General features: G+C 40.2%; 1 protein-coding gene across 6 annotated transcripts in view; it reads left to right on the top strand.

The window, feature by feature from the left end:
• The window catches only part of NKAIN2 (sodium/potassium transporting ATPase interacting 2), an 850,734-nt gene extending 832,771 nt beyond the window's left edge, over positions 1 to 17,963 (top strand). For all 6 annotated transcript variants that reach the window (XM_064486725.1, XM_064486723.1, XM_064486722.1 and 3 more), the window contains 2 exons: positions 12,528 to 12,609; positions 16,803 to 17,963. In XM_064486725.1, the coding sequence (XP_064342795.1) occupies positions 12,528 to 12,609; positions 16,803 to 16,812 (92 nt within the window). In that variant the 3' untranslated portion in view covers positions 16,813 to 17,963. The remainder of the gene's footprint in view (positions 1 to 12,527; positions 12,610 to 16,802) is intronic.
• The last annotated feature ends 1,968 nt before the right edge of the window (positions 17,964 to 19,931 follow it).

Here is a 19,931-nt window from a genome sequence, read left to right as displayed (position 1 = left end):
ACCAGGGAAGGAAATTGATTCATTCTCTATCCTTTGCTGATTTGAAACAATCAGGACCCTGTTTCTGAAGAATCAATGTTGAAGTAACAGTACTAAGACTAGCAAAGGAAGACCTTTAACTGGGGTGTCGTGAAGAGGGTGTGTTATGCAGAAGACTGAAATGATCCAGTAGATGAATAATATCCAAGTTGTTTTAATCAGCCTCAGTGGAAAAGAAAGCCGGATCACGTGAAAGGGAGAAGTGGTGACATTTACAGAAATGATTCAAAGAAACCTCTTCCATTTTGATTATTCTGCTTCCTCCAGTTCTGAAGCACCTAGTCCACTGGCATTGGGTGTCCTGCACGCGTTTCCTCACCATCTCTCCCTGGGCCCCTGTCGATAATGGAAAGCAGCTAAGTTGCAGAAAAAGTCGGATGCCTTTAGTGCCTATGTGCATGCTCACAAAGTCAAGCTGCTGGGATCCCTTAGTCCTACCTTGAAAGAACAAATGAGAACAAGACAAAGAGCCGGCACAGGAAACAACTCGAAACGCCCTCCACAGCTGAGCCGTGCTGAGACAGAGGACTGTATATTCAAACTTAGTCTTTTGATAAATGACGCTGGCCATTGCCAACTTCATTACAACCAGTTGTGCTGTCGTGGTGGAAATGGCATCTAATAGAAACAGAAGGCCAGGCTTAGTTATCTCCTTAACAGCAGGAGGACTGCAAATCACTGCATCTCTAAGGATGGCCACCAGGTAGGTGGAACGAAAACATCTGAGCGGAGCAGCCTAACACAGAGCGCCGAAAGAATGCCTTGTAAATAGGCAGCGTAGGGCGAGCCCTCAATCCTGTGTGACATTTAAATGAGGCCGTTCCAGTCGCAGAGCATCAGGGAGGCCTCCGTGAGGATGGGCTGGCATTGTGGCAGGGAGGGAAGGAGAAACAAACTTAAAGCTCACAGGAGGTAAGGTTTGTTTAAATAATAGAAAGTAATTAGGCTGAAGACAAAAATCAGTGATGGCATTTTATAATTACAATTAATTTAAAGGTTAATTTCCTTTGGTGCTAAAATCTTATTTAAAACATTTACCAGGAAAGGAAATGAGGATGTTACTATCAAGAGGCGACGAGTGCTTCTGGGAATCCTATTATCGCTGGAAAATTAGGTTAGACCCAAAGTGGAAATTTCAATTCATTTTTGTGTATAATAGATGGTGGTCCGGCCTCAGAGTCAGTGGGGTTGGCTAGGGCAGTGCAAGATTTGCATTTTTTGTCTGTTTGTTTATGGGATTAATTGCAAAGGTTTCCAACAAAGGAGGCTAGTTTATACATGAACAACCCTGACACGAAAAGAAAATTGGATATGGATTGCTGCCTTTGTAACTAATGAAGCTGATGTTAAAGGAATTCCCAAGAGCAGAGAGGCAAAATGACGCACATAGTCACTCATCCATACACCTTCGTCTCGGCAGGAAATTGAATGGGGGGCAACAGTATTGCTGTTGGCTCCAAACCTGTCAATCCTATTCTCCTCTCCCAGGTCCCACCTTTTTCATCACTCTGTTTTCCATTTGGGAATTGTCAGGTCTCATGTCGCAGGTTCCAATACTCTATTCAGCAGTTCAGCTCCCTGGAAACTTGCTTAGGGAAGCCACTGCATAATAGTAGTAACAGCCAGAGGGGAAACAACTCCTTTACACTAATTTTTTCCATTCATTATGCCTTTGCAGATTTGTTCATTCTAAATATTTGACTGCTATTATCGGTATGTAAACCAATCCCACAAATACGGAATTGTGCAGATCGCAGAGCGATGAACAATATTAGCAATTACCTGCTTTAATCTTCTAATTCTACAGCTGAGGAAAGGAACACTGAAATTGACTTGCTCCAAGTCAATCATTTGGAGGCAGTGCTGGGAGCAGAACTTAAGTCTCCCGGTGCCAGGTCTATGTCCCACATCATTTCACTGTGAGACTCGAGATAGAGTCTTCCAACACGTATTTGTTGAGCAGCCTGTGTGTTAGTCACTAGGGATGCAGCAGACACTGTGTGCCTTCCTGATGCTTACAGTCCAGCACACAGTTCACACAAGGAAACACACCAAAGTGTGATGACGTTCAGACAAGGAGACTAGAGGGGGCGGTGGGAATGCACACCCCAGGTGTGCCTCATCCAGTTAAGAAGACCAGGAGATTCTTCACTGAAGGAATGACGTTTCCACTGAAACCTAAAGGCTAAATCGGAGGGAGATGTAGAATTTAACAAAAATAAGTGTCTTTTTTAAAGACAACTACTTTTTCCATCCATATTAACCAAATGGATACCGTAATCCACACAATAATAATCTTACGTGTTTTTAATGAACCCCATATAGCAAATCTAGTTCCAACTTTCCCAAATATCAGTCAAGATGTTAGAGTAGCCCCTGCACATTCTCTTACTTCAAACCGCTATTGTCCTTCTATAAAGATGATTCATTTAAGTTCAGTCCTTTCTGGAGGCTGCAAAACGATGCGAAGATCATGTTAGCAAAAATTACAAGGGGAGGAATAGTTCTCTATTGGGTGATTTTAGCATACATGCTTGATTTTTTATTTTCCTTAATATATATACATTGATATGCCCACACCCTAATTAAAACCACCGCATTTCCATGGGCTGTGCACTCTAGATATATCCTGGATGCCAGCAGAGAAGATATGCCCTATCATGTCTCACCAGCTCGCCTTTAGCTTGTAATAACTGTGCTCTCCAATTTCAACTGAAAGGCATGTCACCTGTAATTGAAAGCCGTTCTAACAGGGGAGCACGAAATAGAGATGAATCTATGGTGACTCTCATCCAGCCAAATGGCATGGCACCTTTAAAGTCACTTCTGCTTAGTCATTTCATCATATTCTGCACGCACCCCCACATCTGTTGAAAGTATTAAAGATACCTGGATGCACCATTTCCCGTCTCCAGCTTTACCACTGCTTGACCTTCTCAGCTCTGCCGCCGCTCACCCCACCGGCCGCTTGGTTCCCTTCATCAAGGGGGCTGATTGGGTCGCCTTCGTTACGGAGGAAGAAGGCTGCTCTAAAATCGCCGGTTCTGAAGTTCTCCGCCTGACTGTAAACGCCCGTTTTCCTCCCTCCGTGTTCTCCTGCCTGCCTCCTGGAGGCGTGTCTCTTCGCCTTTGTTTAGGAGCTCCCCTCCACTGGGAACGTCGTTTCTCCTTCTACTCATCATCCGGCTCCCGGGTCCGCAGCGGCAGTGACGCTCTCCCGCGCACCCTTGGTTTCCTTCCTTGCGGTCTCCTCCCTCATGCTTGGAGTTTCAACAGCCTTGCCTGACACGGCTCAGGTGCAGTTGTCCTCTCCCAGTCCTGGGCTGCCGCACACGGCGGGAGAGAGCGCCCAGGCCCAGCGGAGGCCCGCTCCTGCTCAGCGAGGCTTTCGCTCTCTCCCACGGACCGTGGGCCGTATTCACCACAGGGCCTGTTCCAAATCCTTCCAGGTTCCTTAAGCCCAGGAGCCAAACCTGAGAAAACCAAAGCCATCAAACATAAACGCCTTCCCTTTTTCCCTCAGACCCTCAACATTTCTCTATGCTGGCAAGTACCCTTTTGTCGTCTTGAAACCCTGCCCCAGCCTGAGAGGCGCGTTAAGCTTTTCCTGTCCAGAGAACCCTTCCGCCGAGCGTTGGCCTCACCCCTCTGCTGAGCCCGGCCGTGGGCTCTCGGCGTCTTCACCTTCGCCCACCCCATCGGCTAGTTCCTTTTCCCTGCCTCTGGGCCAAAGCCTCGTTGACCACAAACCAGGCCAGGCCGAGCCTCTCCCCAGCCTGTCAGATAATATACAAAGTGATTTCCAAAAACATGTGAAATATGGAAACTCAGTTCAGTGGAGTTTTTTAAAAACACAAAAGATCTTCCCTTTTTCCTACCTCATGTCACACAGGCCATTCCTGCTGCTTGTCAGGCCACAGTTAACTGAGTGGGCACCTGAAGGGTTTCCTTAAACCCACCTCGCTCTCCTCAGCTTCTGCTGATGACTTCCACGCTTCCGTCGTTCCACACAAAATTCCAGGACCTTCGAATATCAGGTTCCCTTCGTTGTACCTTATCTCCACCTGCTCTCCTGGCCTGAAAAGTTCTCATTCTCTCAGTAAAGAACCTAAATATGCATTTTAAAGCATAATTCGAATCACTCTCTTTAGATAAATCCCTTGCTAAAAGAGATGAAATCTACAGCGAGTCCATAAAATACACACATCTAAGTATTACACACGTATAACTCTGTGGAGTTGGAATTGTTTTTTACCCCCACTTCACAGAGGAAGAAATTAAGGCTCAGAGCAACTGCGACCTGCCTGTGGGTTTGATGTTAGTAAGACGAGAAAGCACTCCTGAGCCCAGGCTTTCTGACTCCCAAGCCCTGGATCTTGACACTACTTCGCGGCTTCCCTGTGGTGTACCAGCGACGGCAGCAGATTACTAGAACATGATTCAATAGCAAGACCCCGGTCTCAGCAGAAAACCAGCATGTGTTTCTTCAAATTTCACCTAAGGTACCAGCCTCACAGAGAATTGGCAGAAAGAGACAAGAGCAAAAAGACAAAACAGTTTCTCAAATGGAAACTGATACTTCACTTTTTAGTTTTTTAAGTTTTTAAAACCAACAGCTTAAAGTGGTTACTCAAATGTTGTCTAACTAAAGAAATATTTCATTCTTACACCATTGTGGTCATTGCTTTCCAGTTTCGTTTTTTAGCATATGTAAAATGTGTAACCACGTATAGAAGATTGAAGATCTGGCTCTGATACAACTAAGAGGGAAGCATGGAAAGTAGGACCCTAAGACCCCAAGAAAATGTTATTTGCTGAACAAGGTTAGGACGGGAAGCATCTGCAGTGATTTAGCTAATCAGTCTCATTCCATTCCACGTGTGCTTCGCCTGCCAGGAGCTCTCTGTAGCATCACACTTGAGTGACCTTTCAGGCAACAAAGAACAAAGTACCCCTACCAAGGGTTGTGTTTTCCTAATCAGAAAAAAAGAAAAAGGCTCTGAGTCCACTCAGAGATATTAGTCCAGGCTGAACACGCCAGGCTCACATGGAAGCTGCAATGCTGCTACCAAATCAGTCTGCGCGGGAGAAAGCTGGGTCTTTTGAATCTGGCCCATGGTTGGTTATGCTCTAAATGCCTTTTGTGCAGCTGGAGATTAGTACCCTTGAAATGCTCACCTGCAGAGCTAATGGATTTACACTCTATTTTCCTAGGCCCACACAAATTCTTTCATGTCTTTCAGTGAGTTCTTCCAAATATTGAGGTTTGGCTTACTGTGACCTGCTTTTTTAAACTCCCCTTCATGGTCTTTTCCAGCTCTGCCTCCAAAAGAGAGTTATGTTGACTAGTGGCTTTGTCGTTAATAACCAAGTTCCAATTTTATATTACAATACCTCACTGCCAACATGTATTGAAAAAAAAAAAACAGTTTGATTTGCTGAACTCTGTGTTCACGATTAAAAGGTTTAAATAGAAGGGAAGCTCACCACAGGGGAACATATTAGAGTGAAGAATATTTATTCCAGAAGCATTTTTCTCTTACTTGGTAATTTCTAAATTCCACTATTATTAATGTTATTAAATCATAGTTATTAAACTGATATGGCACTTTAGTCATTTAAAATAATTGGACCTCCCCTTGCCTCCATAGGTCAGTAGATACAAACACACCCATATTGCAGACAGGAAAACTAAGGCAAAGAGAAAGTGCAGTAACAATTGCAGAGAAAGTGATAACATTCCTGAGTTGTCTTCAAAGGACCAAAGACAAATCGCTCCAATGAGGCAAAGATTAAGCAAGTACCAATTTTATTTCATTTTGTCACCATCGACTCAGTCATGTACCTCTGTTTAGGATGCTATGAACTGGCCAGAAAGAAAACAATGTTTTTCCTACCAGTGATTGACATTTGCAACACTCGATAGCATTCATCAGTGGATGCCTCTCTCCCCCTAGCCATTTTGATGCCAAAGGATGTCCCAGCCTCTTTCCTTCTACTTCTCTAGACCAAAGAGACTACAGTGGTGGCTCCTTCCCATTTGTGTCCAAAAGGTTTCTTTTATCTCATAGGACCCAAGCAATCACTGACGTTCTAGATTTTCTGTGAAAGGTCTTCCCTTTCATTCAAGACCTTATTGAGGGTCAATGCACTCAGTCAAATTTCACCTAGAAATTTTACCAGCATCTTCCATGCTTCAATCAATTGCCTTATTTTTTTCTTTTTTCTTTTTTCTTTTTTTTTACAGCTTAATGGGCTTAAAGGGTTTGTTCAGTAAATATGTATTGAGGGTCTTCTATGAGACAAACACTGTTCTGGGTTCTGGGCCTACTGTAGTAAACAGTAAATCCCATGCAGCTTTTATTATAGTGATGGAATCAACCACACACAAAAAAGTAGATTCATAATATGTCAGGTGGAGACAGGTTTCAATGAAGCACAATAAAGCTGGGTGAAGAAAAAGAAATTCATCTCTAAAATCCCAGCAAGTGTCCAAGTCACCTTGCAGCAATTACAATTACATTTCCCTTTTCCAAGTGTTTCCTGGGCTTTGCCATTTGTATGTGCCACTGACAGCTTGCATGCTGCATTTCCCAATGAAGCCAACAGCCAAGTCCCTCCTGTCACTCCTTTTTGTTCTGTTAAAGGCAGCAACATTCTCCTAGACAACACACTTCTGAGTTGATTTTGAATCTTGCCTTTTCCTCCCCTTCTGTCAAATTAAAATACTTGGCATGTCCTATTTTTTCTACCTCTTTATCCATTGATCTCACACTGATTGTCACCTTTTCTTTCTCATTCTTGAAATTCTAATTCACTCCTTCAATAATTCTTCTGTCTTTCACATTTTCTGATAAATATTGAAATAACTATACATTATGCCAGAGGGCTATAAAGAAAACATCCTCTCTCACTTTGAAAAAACATCATTGTAATCAGCAGTATTGCAAGAGAGGGCTGAGCATATAGATTTCAGAAGAAAGGATTGTTTGAATGTTTATGTGGTGCCCTCATCAGTTATCAGGCACAAAGGAAATGAAGTAAGACTTGAGGGATGTTCACCTTATCTCATCTGAAAGATCTGTTACGGAAAACCAAGGCATCTCATTAGCAGCTATTACTGGCAAAATCTAATACAGCTGTTTTTTTCTTCAGTTATTGTTCACATCAAAATGTTCCTAGAACATTAGATTGGAGATGAGAAGAAGATGAAAGAGCAAATTTTCTAGAAAGAACAGAGGAAAGATACTGGAGAATAAACATGAGAGGCATCTACAACCAATAGAAGACTCAAAGCAAGCGCTCAGAACTTTCACTAAATGAATCATATAAAGAGGAAACAAGAGAGGGGAGTGTATGGCTCAGTGATAGAGCACGTGCTTAACATGCGTGAAGTCCTAGGTTCAATCCCCAGTACCACCATTAAAATATATATATGTATGTATAAATTAATACACCTAATTATCCCCCAGAAAAGAAAACAATAGACTTAAGATTTTAGATATAATCCAAAATGTGATGCAAAACCTTTGATAAACTTCCAGGAGCTTACTGGAAGGGCATAAGTGAAAAGAAATCACTTTTCAGTATACTTAGGAAGAAAAGAGACCGCCTGGCTTCTACTTCCACCCTCAGCTGCTGTGTGCCCCCCAGAACTAGTCAAGTAAATCTGTGTTTGTCTGTAAAGTGAGGATAATTATTCCCACCTACCTTACTGTAATACTGTAAAGATAAATGATATCACCTAAAGGCGCTCTAGGGACAATCAAGTATTTTGCATTTGTAGGGAATTCATTTTCATTTTCAGGAATTAAGGAGATTCCTGACTAATAAAAGATCTTCTTTTCTAAATGATGCAGAGATAAGCCATGAGCCAAATGTCTAGGTTCATCGCAATCACTTGGAGGAGTACCTGTTAGATGTTCTATGACTCCTACTGCTCAGAAAAGGTTCACAATATTCAGTAGCCTCTTTAGAGCCTAAATTAATGTAATTATATAAAAGAAACAGAAAACAGACCAAAGTGGTGTTAAGGGTGTTTTAAAAATGTAAGCTAACCCAGTCATTCAATTTTTGGATAGAGAACAACATAATTTCTTCTACTTATGATCTCTACCCACATGGCATCCCCCAAAGAGTTCCTGATGTAGTTGACGCATCATTTTGTAAACAATACCAAAAATCAAGTCTACCTACCCTGACCACCATACTCTTAATTCCAGTGGTCAGTTAGACCCAGCTCTTCTTATTCCTCTCCTTCAGGTCTTTAGGAAAGCATCCAAACAGTTACTGAGAAGGAGAATATGTGGAAGTTGACCTTACATAAGTTCCTTGGCTGTGAACTCAGGCATGCATATAAAATACACTACAGAAAATACACCCTTTGATTCTGGTTGAAATGTGAAGCCCCCTCGTGAGTGAAATGGTAAAAATCCATCCTGGTTACACTCAGATCCTCTTCTTTTCTCGTCTTGGTTCTGAGTCACCCGCTGTGGCAGCCCCTTCCTGGCCCCAGCTGATCTGAGTGATCAGAATGATCAGAATGATAGCAGTCCTTCCACCAAAGCTCTCATCCTACCTTCCCTGGTGGGGTAGTTGTAAACCAGATCTACCAGTCAACCCACCCACCAGACAAGTGGCTAATAAGAGCAAGACCCAGACAACTCAAGCTCCATTTAGCAGCACATTCTCAGACACATCTCAGTTCCCTCTGGCCTTTTCTTGTGTCTCAGAAGGTCTACATTGCTCTGGACCCAAGTTTTGTTTCCCATTTTTGTCCTGATTCTGTCTGTTGGACCTGAAGATTGCTTTCAGTCTTGCCTTCTTCAAGTTATCACTTGGTTCGCTCCACAATTTCTGACTCATAATTACCATCTCGCTTTTTCTGCCATCCATTTCAAATCTCTAGAATCGGGCTAAGGAAATATTTCAAAACAACAATAGCAACGCTAATAACCCTCAGCTTGACTTGGATCTCGCTTAGAGTGGAGGAGACCATGGTAGTTGCATCTGCCCTGAACTTGGCTTGCTCTAACCCACTCAAGTTCTCTAGTACCAGGGTGGGGACCGTCTTACTAAGGGAACCTCAGAACGAGGAAACTCTCATGCTGTGAATAACTCTGAGGAAACTAAGTCTCAATGTTGACAAGAGTGAACCCTAATGAACAGGAATTTAGGCACTATCTGCAATGAGTCCCCAGTCATGGAAAATAATATCTCAAAATGCAAACTTTAAATATAGTTGCCACTCAATTATTGTACAACTCTTCCAATATCATTTATATTAGCTAATGTGCATATGTGGGCAATTCAGAAAATGAAAGAAGTTTTCTCCTTTTTAACTCATTTTTGATAAAAATACTTGGTAGAGTTCTATAGTCCCAAATTAAATGCTTTCTGTCTTTCTTTCTCCTACCCTGCATGGCTTAGAAGAATTATAAAGAAAACACTGAATTTTTTTCAAGGGCTTTTAATTTTCTTCTTCCACACCTGGTCTCACCCAGGACTCTACACTCCTTACTTTATCCTCATACTAATAGTATAAGTATTACTAAGTATAAGAAGTTACGTGATTTTTCTAAGGTCCCACAGCTGACAAGTGGTCAAAGCAGTTTTGAACCCTGATCCTTCTAGCATCGGGGTCACTGTTCTTTTCATTATACCATAGTCCCTCCTTATCTGTAGTTTCCTTTTCCAGGGTTCCAGTTACCTGTGGTCAACTGCAGTATGGAAAGATTAAATGGAGTAAACAATTCATAAGTTTTAAATTGTGAGCCATTCTGAGTAGTGCGATGAAATCTCATACCATTCTGCTTTGTCCTTCCAGGGACATAAATCATCTCTCTGTCCAGCACATTCATGCTGTGTTTGCTACCCATCCATAAGCATGGGAAAAAATATAGTATGTGTACATATAGGGTTTGGTACTATTCATGATTCAAGTGTCCACTAAGGGTCTTGGAATGTACCCCCTGCAGATAACAGGGGACTGCTGTGCTATACCACTTTTGACCAGAAGACAAATTCTTCCTTGGTAAAAGGGTTTTTATGATAAAAAGAAATGATATCACTCATATGTAGAATCTAAAAAAAAAAAAAAAAAGAAAAAAAGGAAAAAAGAAGACATTAATGAACTCACCTACAAAACAGAAACAGACTTGCAGACATAGTAAACAATCATGGTTACTGGGGGAAAGGGGTTGGAAAGGGATAAATTTGGGGGGTTGAGATTTGCAAATGTTAACCACTATATATAAAATAGACAAAAATACAAATTTCTTCTGTATAGCACAGGGAGCTATATTCAGTATCTTGAAATAACCTTTAATGAAAGAGAATATGAAAACAAATATATGTATATATATATATGCATGACTGGGACATTATGCTGTATACCAGAAATTGACACAATGTAACTGAATATACTTCAATAAATAAATAAATAAGAAATGAGATTTTAAATTATAAGACTTGGAGGCAACTTAAATTCATATTGCTAAGTTAAAGAGGCCAATCAGAAAAGGCTAGATCATGTAGGAGTCCAACTCTATGACATTCTGATAAAGGCAAAATTATGGAGACAGTAAAAAGATCAGTGGTTGCTAGAGACCAGGGGAGATGGAAGGATAAAAAGGCAGAACACAGAGGATTTTTAGGGCAGTGAAACTATTCTGGGTGATACTAAAATTGTGGATACAATTGTGGATACAAAAATGTCATTACATATTTGTTGAAACCTATAGAATATAAAATACCAAAAGTGCATCTTAATGCAAACTCTGGTCTTTGGGTGATAACAATGTGTCAGTGTCGGTTTCATAAGTTGTAACAAATGCACCTCTCTGGTGTGGGATGTTGACAGTAGGGGAGGTTGTGCGCATGTGGGGATGAGGATGGGGGTAAATAAACCTCTCAATACTGTCTTCTCAATTTTGCTGTCAACCTGGAACTGCTCTAAAAAATAAAATATTAAAAAAAAAAAAGATTTCCCCACCCAACAGACATCATGGACTTTATGTTAGTTGCTCCAATTTCTACCTGTAGCACTTAGGATACCAAAAAGAGAACAAAAACTAGTCAAAGCTAAGCCAATAGAATACGGTTTTAGAAAAAAGTAAAGATATCCTCCAGCATCCTAAAGTCTATAGTTCCCCTTCTTTCTCCTTCCTGTCATCTATCTTGTCAGCTTTTGGTTGTTTTGCCTCTTGTAGCCCCACCATACAACCTCCACATCCAGGAATGGAAAAGAAAAAACAAACACAAAACTTTGCGCAGTACTCTCACTAATTACCGTTCCAGTTACTATCACGTCCAAAGCATAGTGGTTTAAAATAACCATTATTATGCTCATGGATTCTGTGGGTTAAGAATTCAGACAGGGCACAGTGATGCTGGCTTGTCTCCTAGCCCTGATGTCAGGGGCCTCAGCTGGGAAGACTCCAACACTGGGTTGACTCAATGGCTTGGGGCTGGAATCATTTGGAGGCAGCTTTTCTCACGTGACCAGAGGTTGATGCTGACTATCAGCTGGGACCTCAGCTAGCCTGTCAGCCAAAATCATACCCAGAGGCCCTCCGTTGATCTCTCCACGCCAGCCGGTTTGGACTTCTAGTTCGGGCGTGGTGACTGTGTTCCAGAAGAGAGCATCCCACAAGAGTAAAGGGACGTGCAAGACCTTTTTTGATCTAGCTTTGGAAGTCACATAGTGTCAATTCCACCACACTCTATTGGTCACAGTGGCCACAAAGCTCTACCCAGGTTTGAGAAGAAGGGACAGAGACCCAAACCACAGGATAAGATGAGTGTCAAGGTCACATTATGAGCAGATACGGAATAGGAGATATTGTTGCAGCCATTCTGGATAAGATAACCTACTATAGTAACTCTTGTTATATAGCTCATTGTATCTTAAATATCTAGGTGTGTATTGCATTTGAATGTTTGGTTAGACTTTGCTCCACATCTTTATTTCTGATTGTCTGTCTGAGATCATGAACCACATAATGGCAGGGACAGCCATGTTGGGTTAATTTACATGAGCTCCGCCACAGCATCTTGCACTTGACATTCACAGCACATGATATTATTACTAGTGCCGCAATTGCTGATAGATACATGCACTTGAGCGATCGTTATTTTTTATATTGTCATGTGTTGCAGAAAATCTTCACGCTAACCAAAAAGACATAGAGCATCCTTACGGTGCAAGTGAATTTTATGACTCCAATTAGGTCTTGGTTGCTTCAAAGGAGTACATAATGTCTTCTTCCAAGTGGATACATTCTTGTAAAGCAGTATTTGAATCTCACAGTTGAGGGGACTAAAAACATCACTGCCTTGAAGGAACTATCTTTTTTTCCTCCACAATTAGCTACTTCTGGTTTAATAGATTATTAAAAGGTTTATATTAGTAATTTGTATAAGACCTTGATCGTGAATGTTTATCTCTTTGGAAACATTAACTAACTAAGGCAATTGTCCCTTTCCAGTTGATTTCATAGGTGGCTTTGACTCTTATGGCTATCAGGGGCCTCAGAAGACATCTCATTTACAACTACAGCCTATGTACATGTAAGTACCCCACTGCGGAGATGCTCTTCTGGGATACTAACATTGACTCAGTAAATGTGACTGTGGCACAAGCTAGATGGCGTGTAGCTCCCTCATATCCTTCCAGTAGTTTCTCTTCTGTTAATATTGTTTTGACTGAGCTAATTCTGATAACATTTTATTCATAACTTTTTTTAAATTAACTTACCAGAAAAGCCATCTCTAAAGTTACCTATAGTCTTACATAAGTATCAACTACATAGCTAAAACTCCAATATAATGTACAACTTCTTTGAATTACCCAAAAGTTGTGTATTTTGAAAATGATATAACATGCTAGGTAGTTATACGTAATGATATATAAACCATATATTCTGGTTTTCCCAGTATAGTCTCAGTTTACACGGGTTGTCCTGGTGGCATTATTACCAGCACTCCCTACTACTCACAAAAGTGTTCTCATTTGGATGATAAATGACAGCTTATCACTTTCATTCTGTGTAGTGTTTAAAAAGTGAAGAACTGAGCAATAATACTCTTTATCCTTGTTCTAGAGTGAAAAGTGAAAATGAAACCAGAATATTAACACTGAAACTTACCAGACCCTTAACTCTAGCACTCAAGACAGCAGACATACAATCAGAGCCTGATTTTTATATCTGTGTTTAGGCAAATTCCCTTGGATAACAACTGATAACAAATTCTATATATCAGCATCACGTGATATGCTGAATTGCAAGCGAAGAGCAAAATAGAAAGTAAGATTCCAATTCATTTTGAAATGTGAGCTTCTCTCTTTGAAGATATGTGTTTGTCGTCGTCGTCCTCCACCATTGAATCATTTTACCTTTCAGTATTGTTAGTGTATAGGATAATAAATATAGGATTTGGGGGCATATTTCTCCTCCACAGAGATGAAAGTAATCCTTATACATCCCCGTTTAAGCTTCTCTTTACAAAGAGAATGATCTATGCGTCATGCCTGCATTTTGTGTGTGTCTGTCTTGTAGTTCCCTAAAAGCATTGGGTAACACCACGCATAAAAAAAGGCTCTATCAGTTCAGAAATCAGCCAATACTATACATCATTCAAAGCATCCTTTCTGTAAACAGTATAGCACACATCCTCTCTTTTACATCCATACAACCACTGCCCTAATTCAGGCATTTATTACTTTCAGTTTTCCAGTCTCTTTCTTATTTTAGAACTCCCGCCCATCTTCCATGTAACTGCCAAATTAATCTTCTTAAGGTACCACTCTGATTACATTAGGCCCCTGCCCCAAAACCGTCTTGCTGGGGGACACTGGGGAAATGTAATGATGAATAAGAACGGTCCCCTGCTTCTTGAAGCTTGTCATCTATTGAGGGCACACGTAGTCTGATATCGCCCTTGATATATTTTTTTCCAACCAAACTAAAACTCTTGCCTTCTGCAAATATGACGTGTATTTTTCCAATTGCCCATGCAGTTCTCTTGACACTAAATTTCTTTTTTTTTTCAAATTCCATTCTTTCGAATCCTATGACCCTTCAAATTGTATCTTAAGTTGTACTTCCTTTATGAAACATTTCTTAATCTCTTTCTCCTTTGATATTTCTTCTTTCTTTTGTCCCATATTATAGTTGTTTTCAATTTATTGCCATACCTTTCCTATCTTCCCAAAAGGACTTGATAGCTCAAACAAAAATTAAAATGATAAATCCTTTCAACTATTTACCATTCTTCTCAATATTGTAATATAGCCTTGTATAAAGTGTTCTATTACAATATAAGGGCACAGCAGTAAGGAGTAGTGGTTAAGATAACCTACTGAAGGCAGACGGCATAAGATAAAATTCTTTGTGACCTTGGACATATAACTTTATTTGAATAACTTTATGTATTCTCACCAAGCCTAAGTTTCCTCACCTGCAAAATAGAGATGGTAGTTTTTGTACTTCATGTAATTGTTCTGAATTTGTATAAAATAATGCTTGTAGACCATGTATGATGTATGACATGTCACATACGAAACCTTAATAAACATAATTTATTAGTTGTAGTAACAATGCTTATGTTAACTGACGTTACTCATGAAAAGACTTTCCCAAGTCAGAAATCAGCATATACTATATTTCATTCCCAAAAGATTTCTGTAAACAACATATCACATATATCAGCCCAAGTTAACATGTAGCAATATGTCTGTGCTCAAGAGTAGAGACCAGAATACCTGTGAGTCCTGGAATTTCTTGCTTCTGACAATATCGCGTACTGTTTTTATCACATAACATTCCATTGTGGCGGTCAATATGAATGATCAATACATATGATCAAAATAGAATAAATCAGCTATAACCACTATGTAAGGCCCAGCTATGATTATAATGTAAGAATTCTAATTATACATAATCAAGTATATAGTTTCCAATCAGGCATTTATCATCCTAATATCATCTTTAAAGAAAGGATTCTTCAAATTTAATATCCAGCATGAAATTCCTTGGAGACAAAACTTCTCATGTTTATTAAATAGGGCACTTTAAATGCCAAACCAAAGATAATAAAAATATTATTTGCCTCCTTACTGCCTGGGAATGGTAAAATTATATAAAAGCTTTCAAGTCGCATGAATTAAGCTAAATGTTTAACAGAATTCAAATTTAAAAATTTCACAATACTTAAGGTGTTTAACAAACCACCAGTCAAAATACTACTACCATCCCTTCTACAAAACATCCCCCAGGGGACCTCAAGTACTAGGACACTAGGATTTCACGTCGAGATGAGGAAACTGGATGAAAGGAAAGGAAAACACAGGTCATGCAACTTGTCAGTTGAGCAGCCCTGATTATCAGCCAGTTTTCCTGACCCCTAAATTTTTTTTCAAATTCCTGGATGGACTGTGAGTTTGCTCTAGCATCTTATTTATTTTTGTTTTTTGTTTTGCTTTCTTTTATTTTATGAGGGGGCGGTAATTAGGTTTATTCATTTATTTCTATTTGGAGGAGGCACTGGGGATTGAACCCAGGACCTCGTGCATGCTAAGCATGCCCTCTACTGCTTCAGCTATACCCTCTCCCCAACCCCTGATTTTAAAACTACTTATCTTTACTTGCTCACAGTAACTTAGCTGTCATACTTCCATACGTGCCTGCACCCTCCCCTTCTCCTGCATTCCCTTTATTCCCTTTTGATTTCACATTATGTGGTGTTGAAGAGCTTTTTCAACTGTGTAATCCTCAGAAACAGTCATGGGAGAGCCACTGCCTATTAAAGTCCTATGCAAAACCAAAACTGATTCCTGCATAAACTTCATTCCCTGCTGGAAGGCAGAGACCTGAGCATCTCCTGTGTCTTTGTCCTTTGGGGTGGAACTTCTCCTGTCAACCTGCCATAAAGAACTCTCATAAAGCGAGAGTAATCTAGCATCATGGGCCACTGCAAGCACCCCAATGATATTATATAGAAACTGGAAATAAAAGCAGTTCCCTAGAAGGAAAGCAAATGCTTAAAAGCAATGCACAGTTTTAGCTGTAGGGTTTCCATTATACCCAGTAAATCTTCTGTGGCTGAGAGCCTGGATGAAGCTTTGAAAACTGCCCTGACTTCCGTTCAGCCCTCTTTCTGTTCCTGGAGTCAATGAATAGACAATCCTCTTTTTTAAGTTAAGTTGAATGAATGTTCTTGGCCTATAATTCTTCTGATTGTCTCTAATCCACCTAAAAAGGAAAAAGGTTTTGTTGATTTTTTCTTAGTTTGGTAAAGCTTTTTGAAACAAATAATGACTATGAAGTTGCTGCACAGAAACATGCCCACATCCACAGGGTAATTTTCTAACAAAGTAGGTGCTTTGACCACCACTAACCTATGTGCCAAAGCAGGCCGCGATCTGTTTGGGCTCCCTGCAGTGTAAGTGTAAGGCTATCCCATGGGATATCAGACCACATCTGACCACATTTGAAAACATTGCATTCTTTTTGGTAGCCTAATTGTACAGCCATACATATTCATTTGACCCCAGAAAATGGATTTCATATGACCATAAGTGGCCTCTCTATCCAGAAGGTTGCACTGAGAAAAAAGGAGAGGAAAATTGTCTATTTAAAGCACAATTTGGGCTTAAGACTTTTTTTTTTTTTTTTTTTGGCTTACTCTTGTGCTTGGAGAGGTGAGGAAAGAGGCTGAGCTCTCCCTCTTGACTAAAAATATCTTTTCTGTCTCTCTCTTAGGTCGAAATAATACAAATGGCTTCCGTATATCAGCTCCTGGACCTTTCAAAGAACTTGTTTCGCAGTGGCCTCCTGCATTTTTTTGAAGCGCAAGAAGCAACTGAGTTTAAATATATACATATTAACAAAACAAAACATAAAGCCTCCACATACACTAGGACACACACACATACACATGCACACACACGCACACACACACCCAGGCCGGCACACATCAATTCTACTTGGCCTCCTCTTTCTAACTGAAACAGACAAATATGCAGGACACGCCCATGGTGGATTTCGTGAAAGCAGGCTGCTTTCTCCCAGGCCTTTGGAAAGTTCATAAGGAGACGTGTTGGTGCCCTCTGCTGGCCGTCACTCACTCCTCAGCAGCCCAGCCAGTCGGCCTCTGCCAGCTGCAAATTCATCCGGGGCACGTTAGTTTGAGAGCCCTGTCTTCTGCACTCCATAAGTCTCAACAGCACCACAGCTATGTAGGCAATGTAATTGCAAAAACAAACAAACAAAACATGCCATGACGACCTTGTATTCCAAATGGCAGATTGTTTGCCCTAAAGGCTGTACCGTCCATACTTGCCTTAACCCACCTAAGTTGTGCGCCTGAGAATCTCAGTGCAGACATCCCCCAGTCACTTCCTTTAGGCTAACACACTGCTGTTAATTCCGAATGAGTTCAAGTCTGTGTGTCTCACGTCAAGAAACAAGACTGCATAGCTCAGCAGCTCCAGTGTGTCTGTGTATGAAAACTGCCAGCTGTCAGCCAAGTGCTTTTACCATTGAGCCTCCATGGTGGCCAAAAAGAGACAAGTGACAATAACAACAACAGTAATAATCTTCATCTTTATAATTCTTCCATAAGGTCTTCTTGAAGGGGTTGGGTGGGACAACGTAAAACATATTAATCTACTAAACTCATTAATCTACTGGAAGCAGAGAGCAGAAATGTCTTGACTCACTGATTTTATTTATTGCACTCTAGGTGCTTTTATAAGTATCTACAAATGTCTTTTATTAACACAGAAACAGCTGTGGATTTCTATCAACAGAGGCCAACTGATTATGTATTAGCTATGTTTACTCTTTTATATCTAATTCAAATCAAAGACCCTATGTAGGTGAACTTTTTTTCCTAACTTCAGCGTACGAGATTATTTTTGGGGTGGGCGGGGGGGGGAGCAATAGTTACCTTGGTGAAATATTTGAGATCTCTTTGTGGTATTTGGGGGATCTGTTGTGTGTTAGAGTGTATTTTAATCCTCCTGTATTATTGTGGCAGAAAAAACTGTGCTGTTAAAGTAGTTGGCAACAAGATGCCTTTGGAAACTTAATAGTAGGTCAATGTGTTTATGGAATATTCTGAATTCCTAGGAAATTTTGTTCTATATATTCAAGCATTATTTGGTTTTCATTAGTGGAAAACATAATTAGCTCAGGCTTGTCAGTAACTCAGATGAGTCATGGTTTTTTGTTTTGTTTTGTTTTGTTTTTGATCCACCTGAGACACTAAAATCAAGTTTTTTAACTAATACACCATCCTTAAATGCAGTGAAATTCAGACTTGAAAAGTTATAAATTGGCATGAAACAACTTTTTCTCTTTGTTTCTATGAAGTTTCAGTCATTGGATTAGCCTACTTTGGATATTAACCCATCCAAATCTACATAAATCTGTCCCATTCCTGTGTCTGCATGATGTCTGTGATCTCCACACATATACATTTGAAAATGATAAAGTAACAAAGGTTACTACTAGAACATAAGCTACAAAAAAAAAAAAAAAAAGGTTCCAGCACTTGTGCTTGAATTTTCTCGGTGGTTTGTATATGTTTGTCCATATATACATGTATAAAATACACAATTGCAAACATGTCAGTGAAACCTCAAATAATGATTTTATAGTGACATGCATGTTTAATGTATGAGAAAAATATTTACCAATATATCGTCCTTTGAGTCTTAAAATATAAATACTATACATGCCAGAAACTATCCTAATGTGACTATTAATGTGACTATTAGAATGAGGTTTCACTGTACATTCGTGCTGTGATGAGATTCCACCTTAGAAGACATGTATATGGATAGAGATTCAAATGCACAGAGAAATAAACCCTCATAGTCCTGCTTTAAGTTGCAGCCAAGTCACCATCTAATCACTACTCATCACTACCAAAATTTTCAAAAACAGTTGTTGACTACTAAAAAGGAATCAGTGGACAGGGAGCACAGTAGTGTGATTCTATCTGGAAAAAACATCTAAGTTGTACAGCTATATCCTCCTCAAAATCTGGTGAAGAATGCTATTTTTCTAGGCTGAGCTTTTGTTATAAACCTAATATTCAGAAGGCAAGAGTTAACAATCCTGATGTGTCTTTTTTTTTTTTTTGCGTTTGTTAATTCTGAATGTATTTTTAACAGAGTGATTTTTTTGACTTACTAGTGTAATTTGCATTTTAAAAATAAATGGAAAAACCAATCAAGTTTCTGAGCCATCCCTGAAAGCCCTTGTTCCTTCTCAAAGTGTATTTGATAGTGTCACTGACAGGGAAACCCTATTCCATTTACGTGGAGGTGGTGCTGCTGTTCGATGCTGTGCGGGGATGTGTCTGCCGTAAAAAGGAATTGCCAGGTCATGGCACCATTTTAGCTCTGTCATAGGTAACGCGTACTTTCATTATCTCCTGACACTAAGGGTTCTTTTACAAGACTATCTGGAATAGACTTGCTGACATTTGGAGAACTTTTCTTTCCTCTTCTGCCTGGAATTCAGAGTTAGCATTGGGCTAATAGCTGACAGAAGGCACTATATTCAAAACCTTTGGTTAACATAGGTAGAGTTTCTCATTTTGGGGATGCCAACTTACTTAAAATCAAATCATTTAAACTATTCATTTATTACCCCTTTGATGACAGCTATGGTGAAGCATGTAGGGGTAGGATAGGCAAGGAGAAAAGCTTAACCCTTGGCATTTGTGATAGAATAGCTGCAATTTCTGCTGAGGTTACTGCATGTGCTCAAGGGACCGAGGGCTGGGCTGTCCCCAGCTGATGAGGTTGCATCCTTCCTCTCACAGCACACAGACACACACCAGCCCCCAGAAGCTGAAATGCCAGAAATGATTGAGAA

Source organism: Camelus dromedarius, chromosome 6 (genome assembly GCF_036321535.1).
Source record: "Camelus dromedarius isolate mCamDro1 chromosome 6, mCamDro1.pat, whole genome shotgun sequence".
NCBI lineage: Eukaryota > Metazoa > Chordata > Mammalia > Artiodactyla > Camelidae > Camelus > Camelus dromedarius.
Note: the sequence above shows the minus strand (reverse complement) of the source record. Positions and strands in the feature narration are given on the sequence as shown.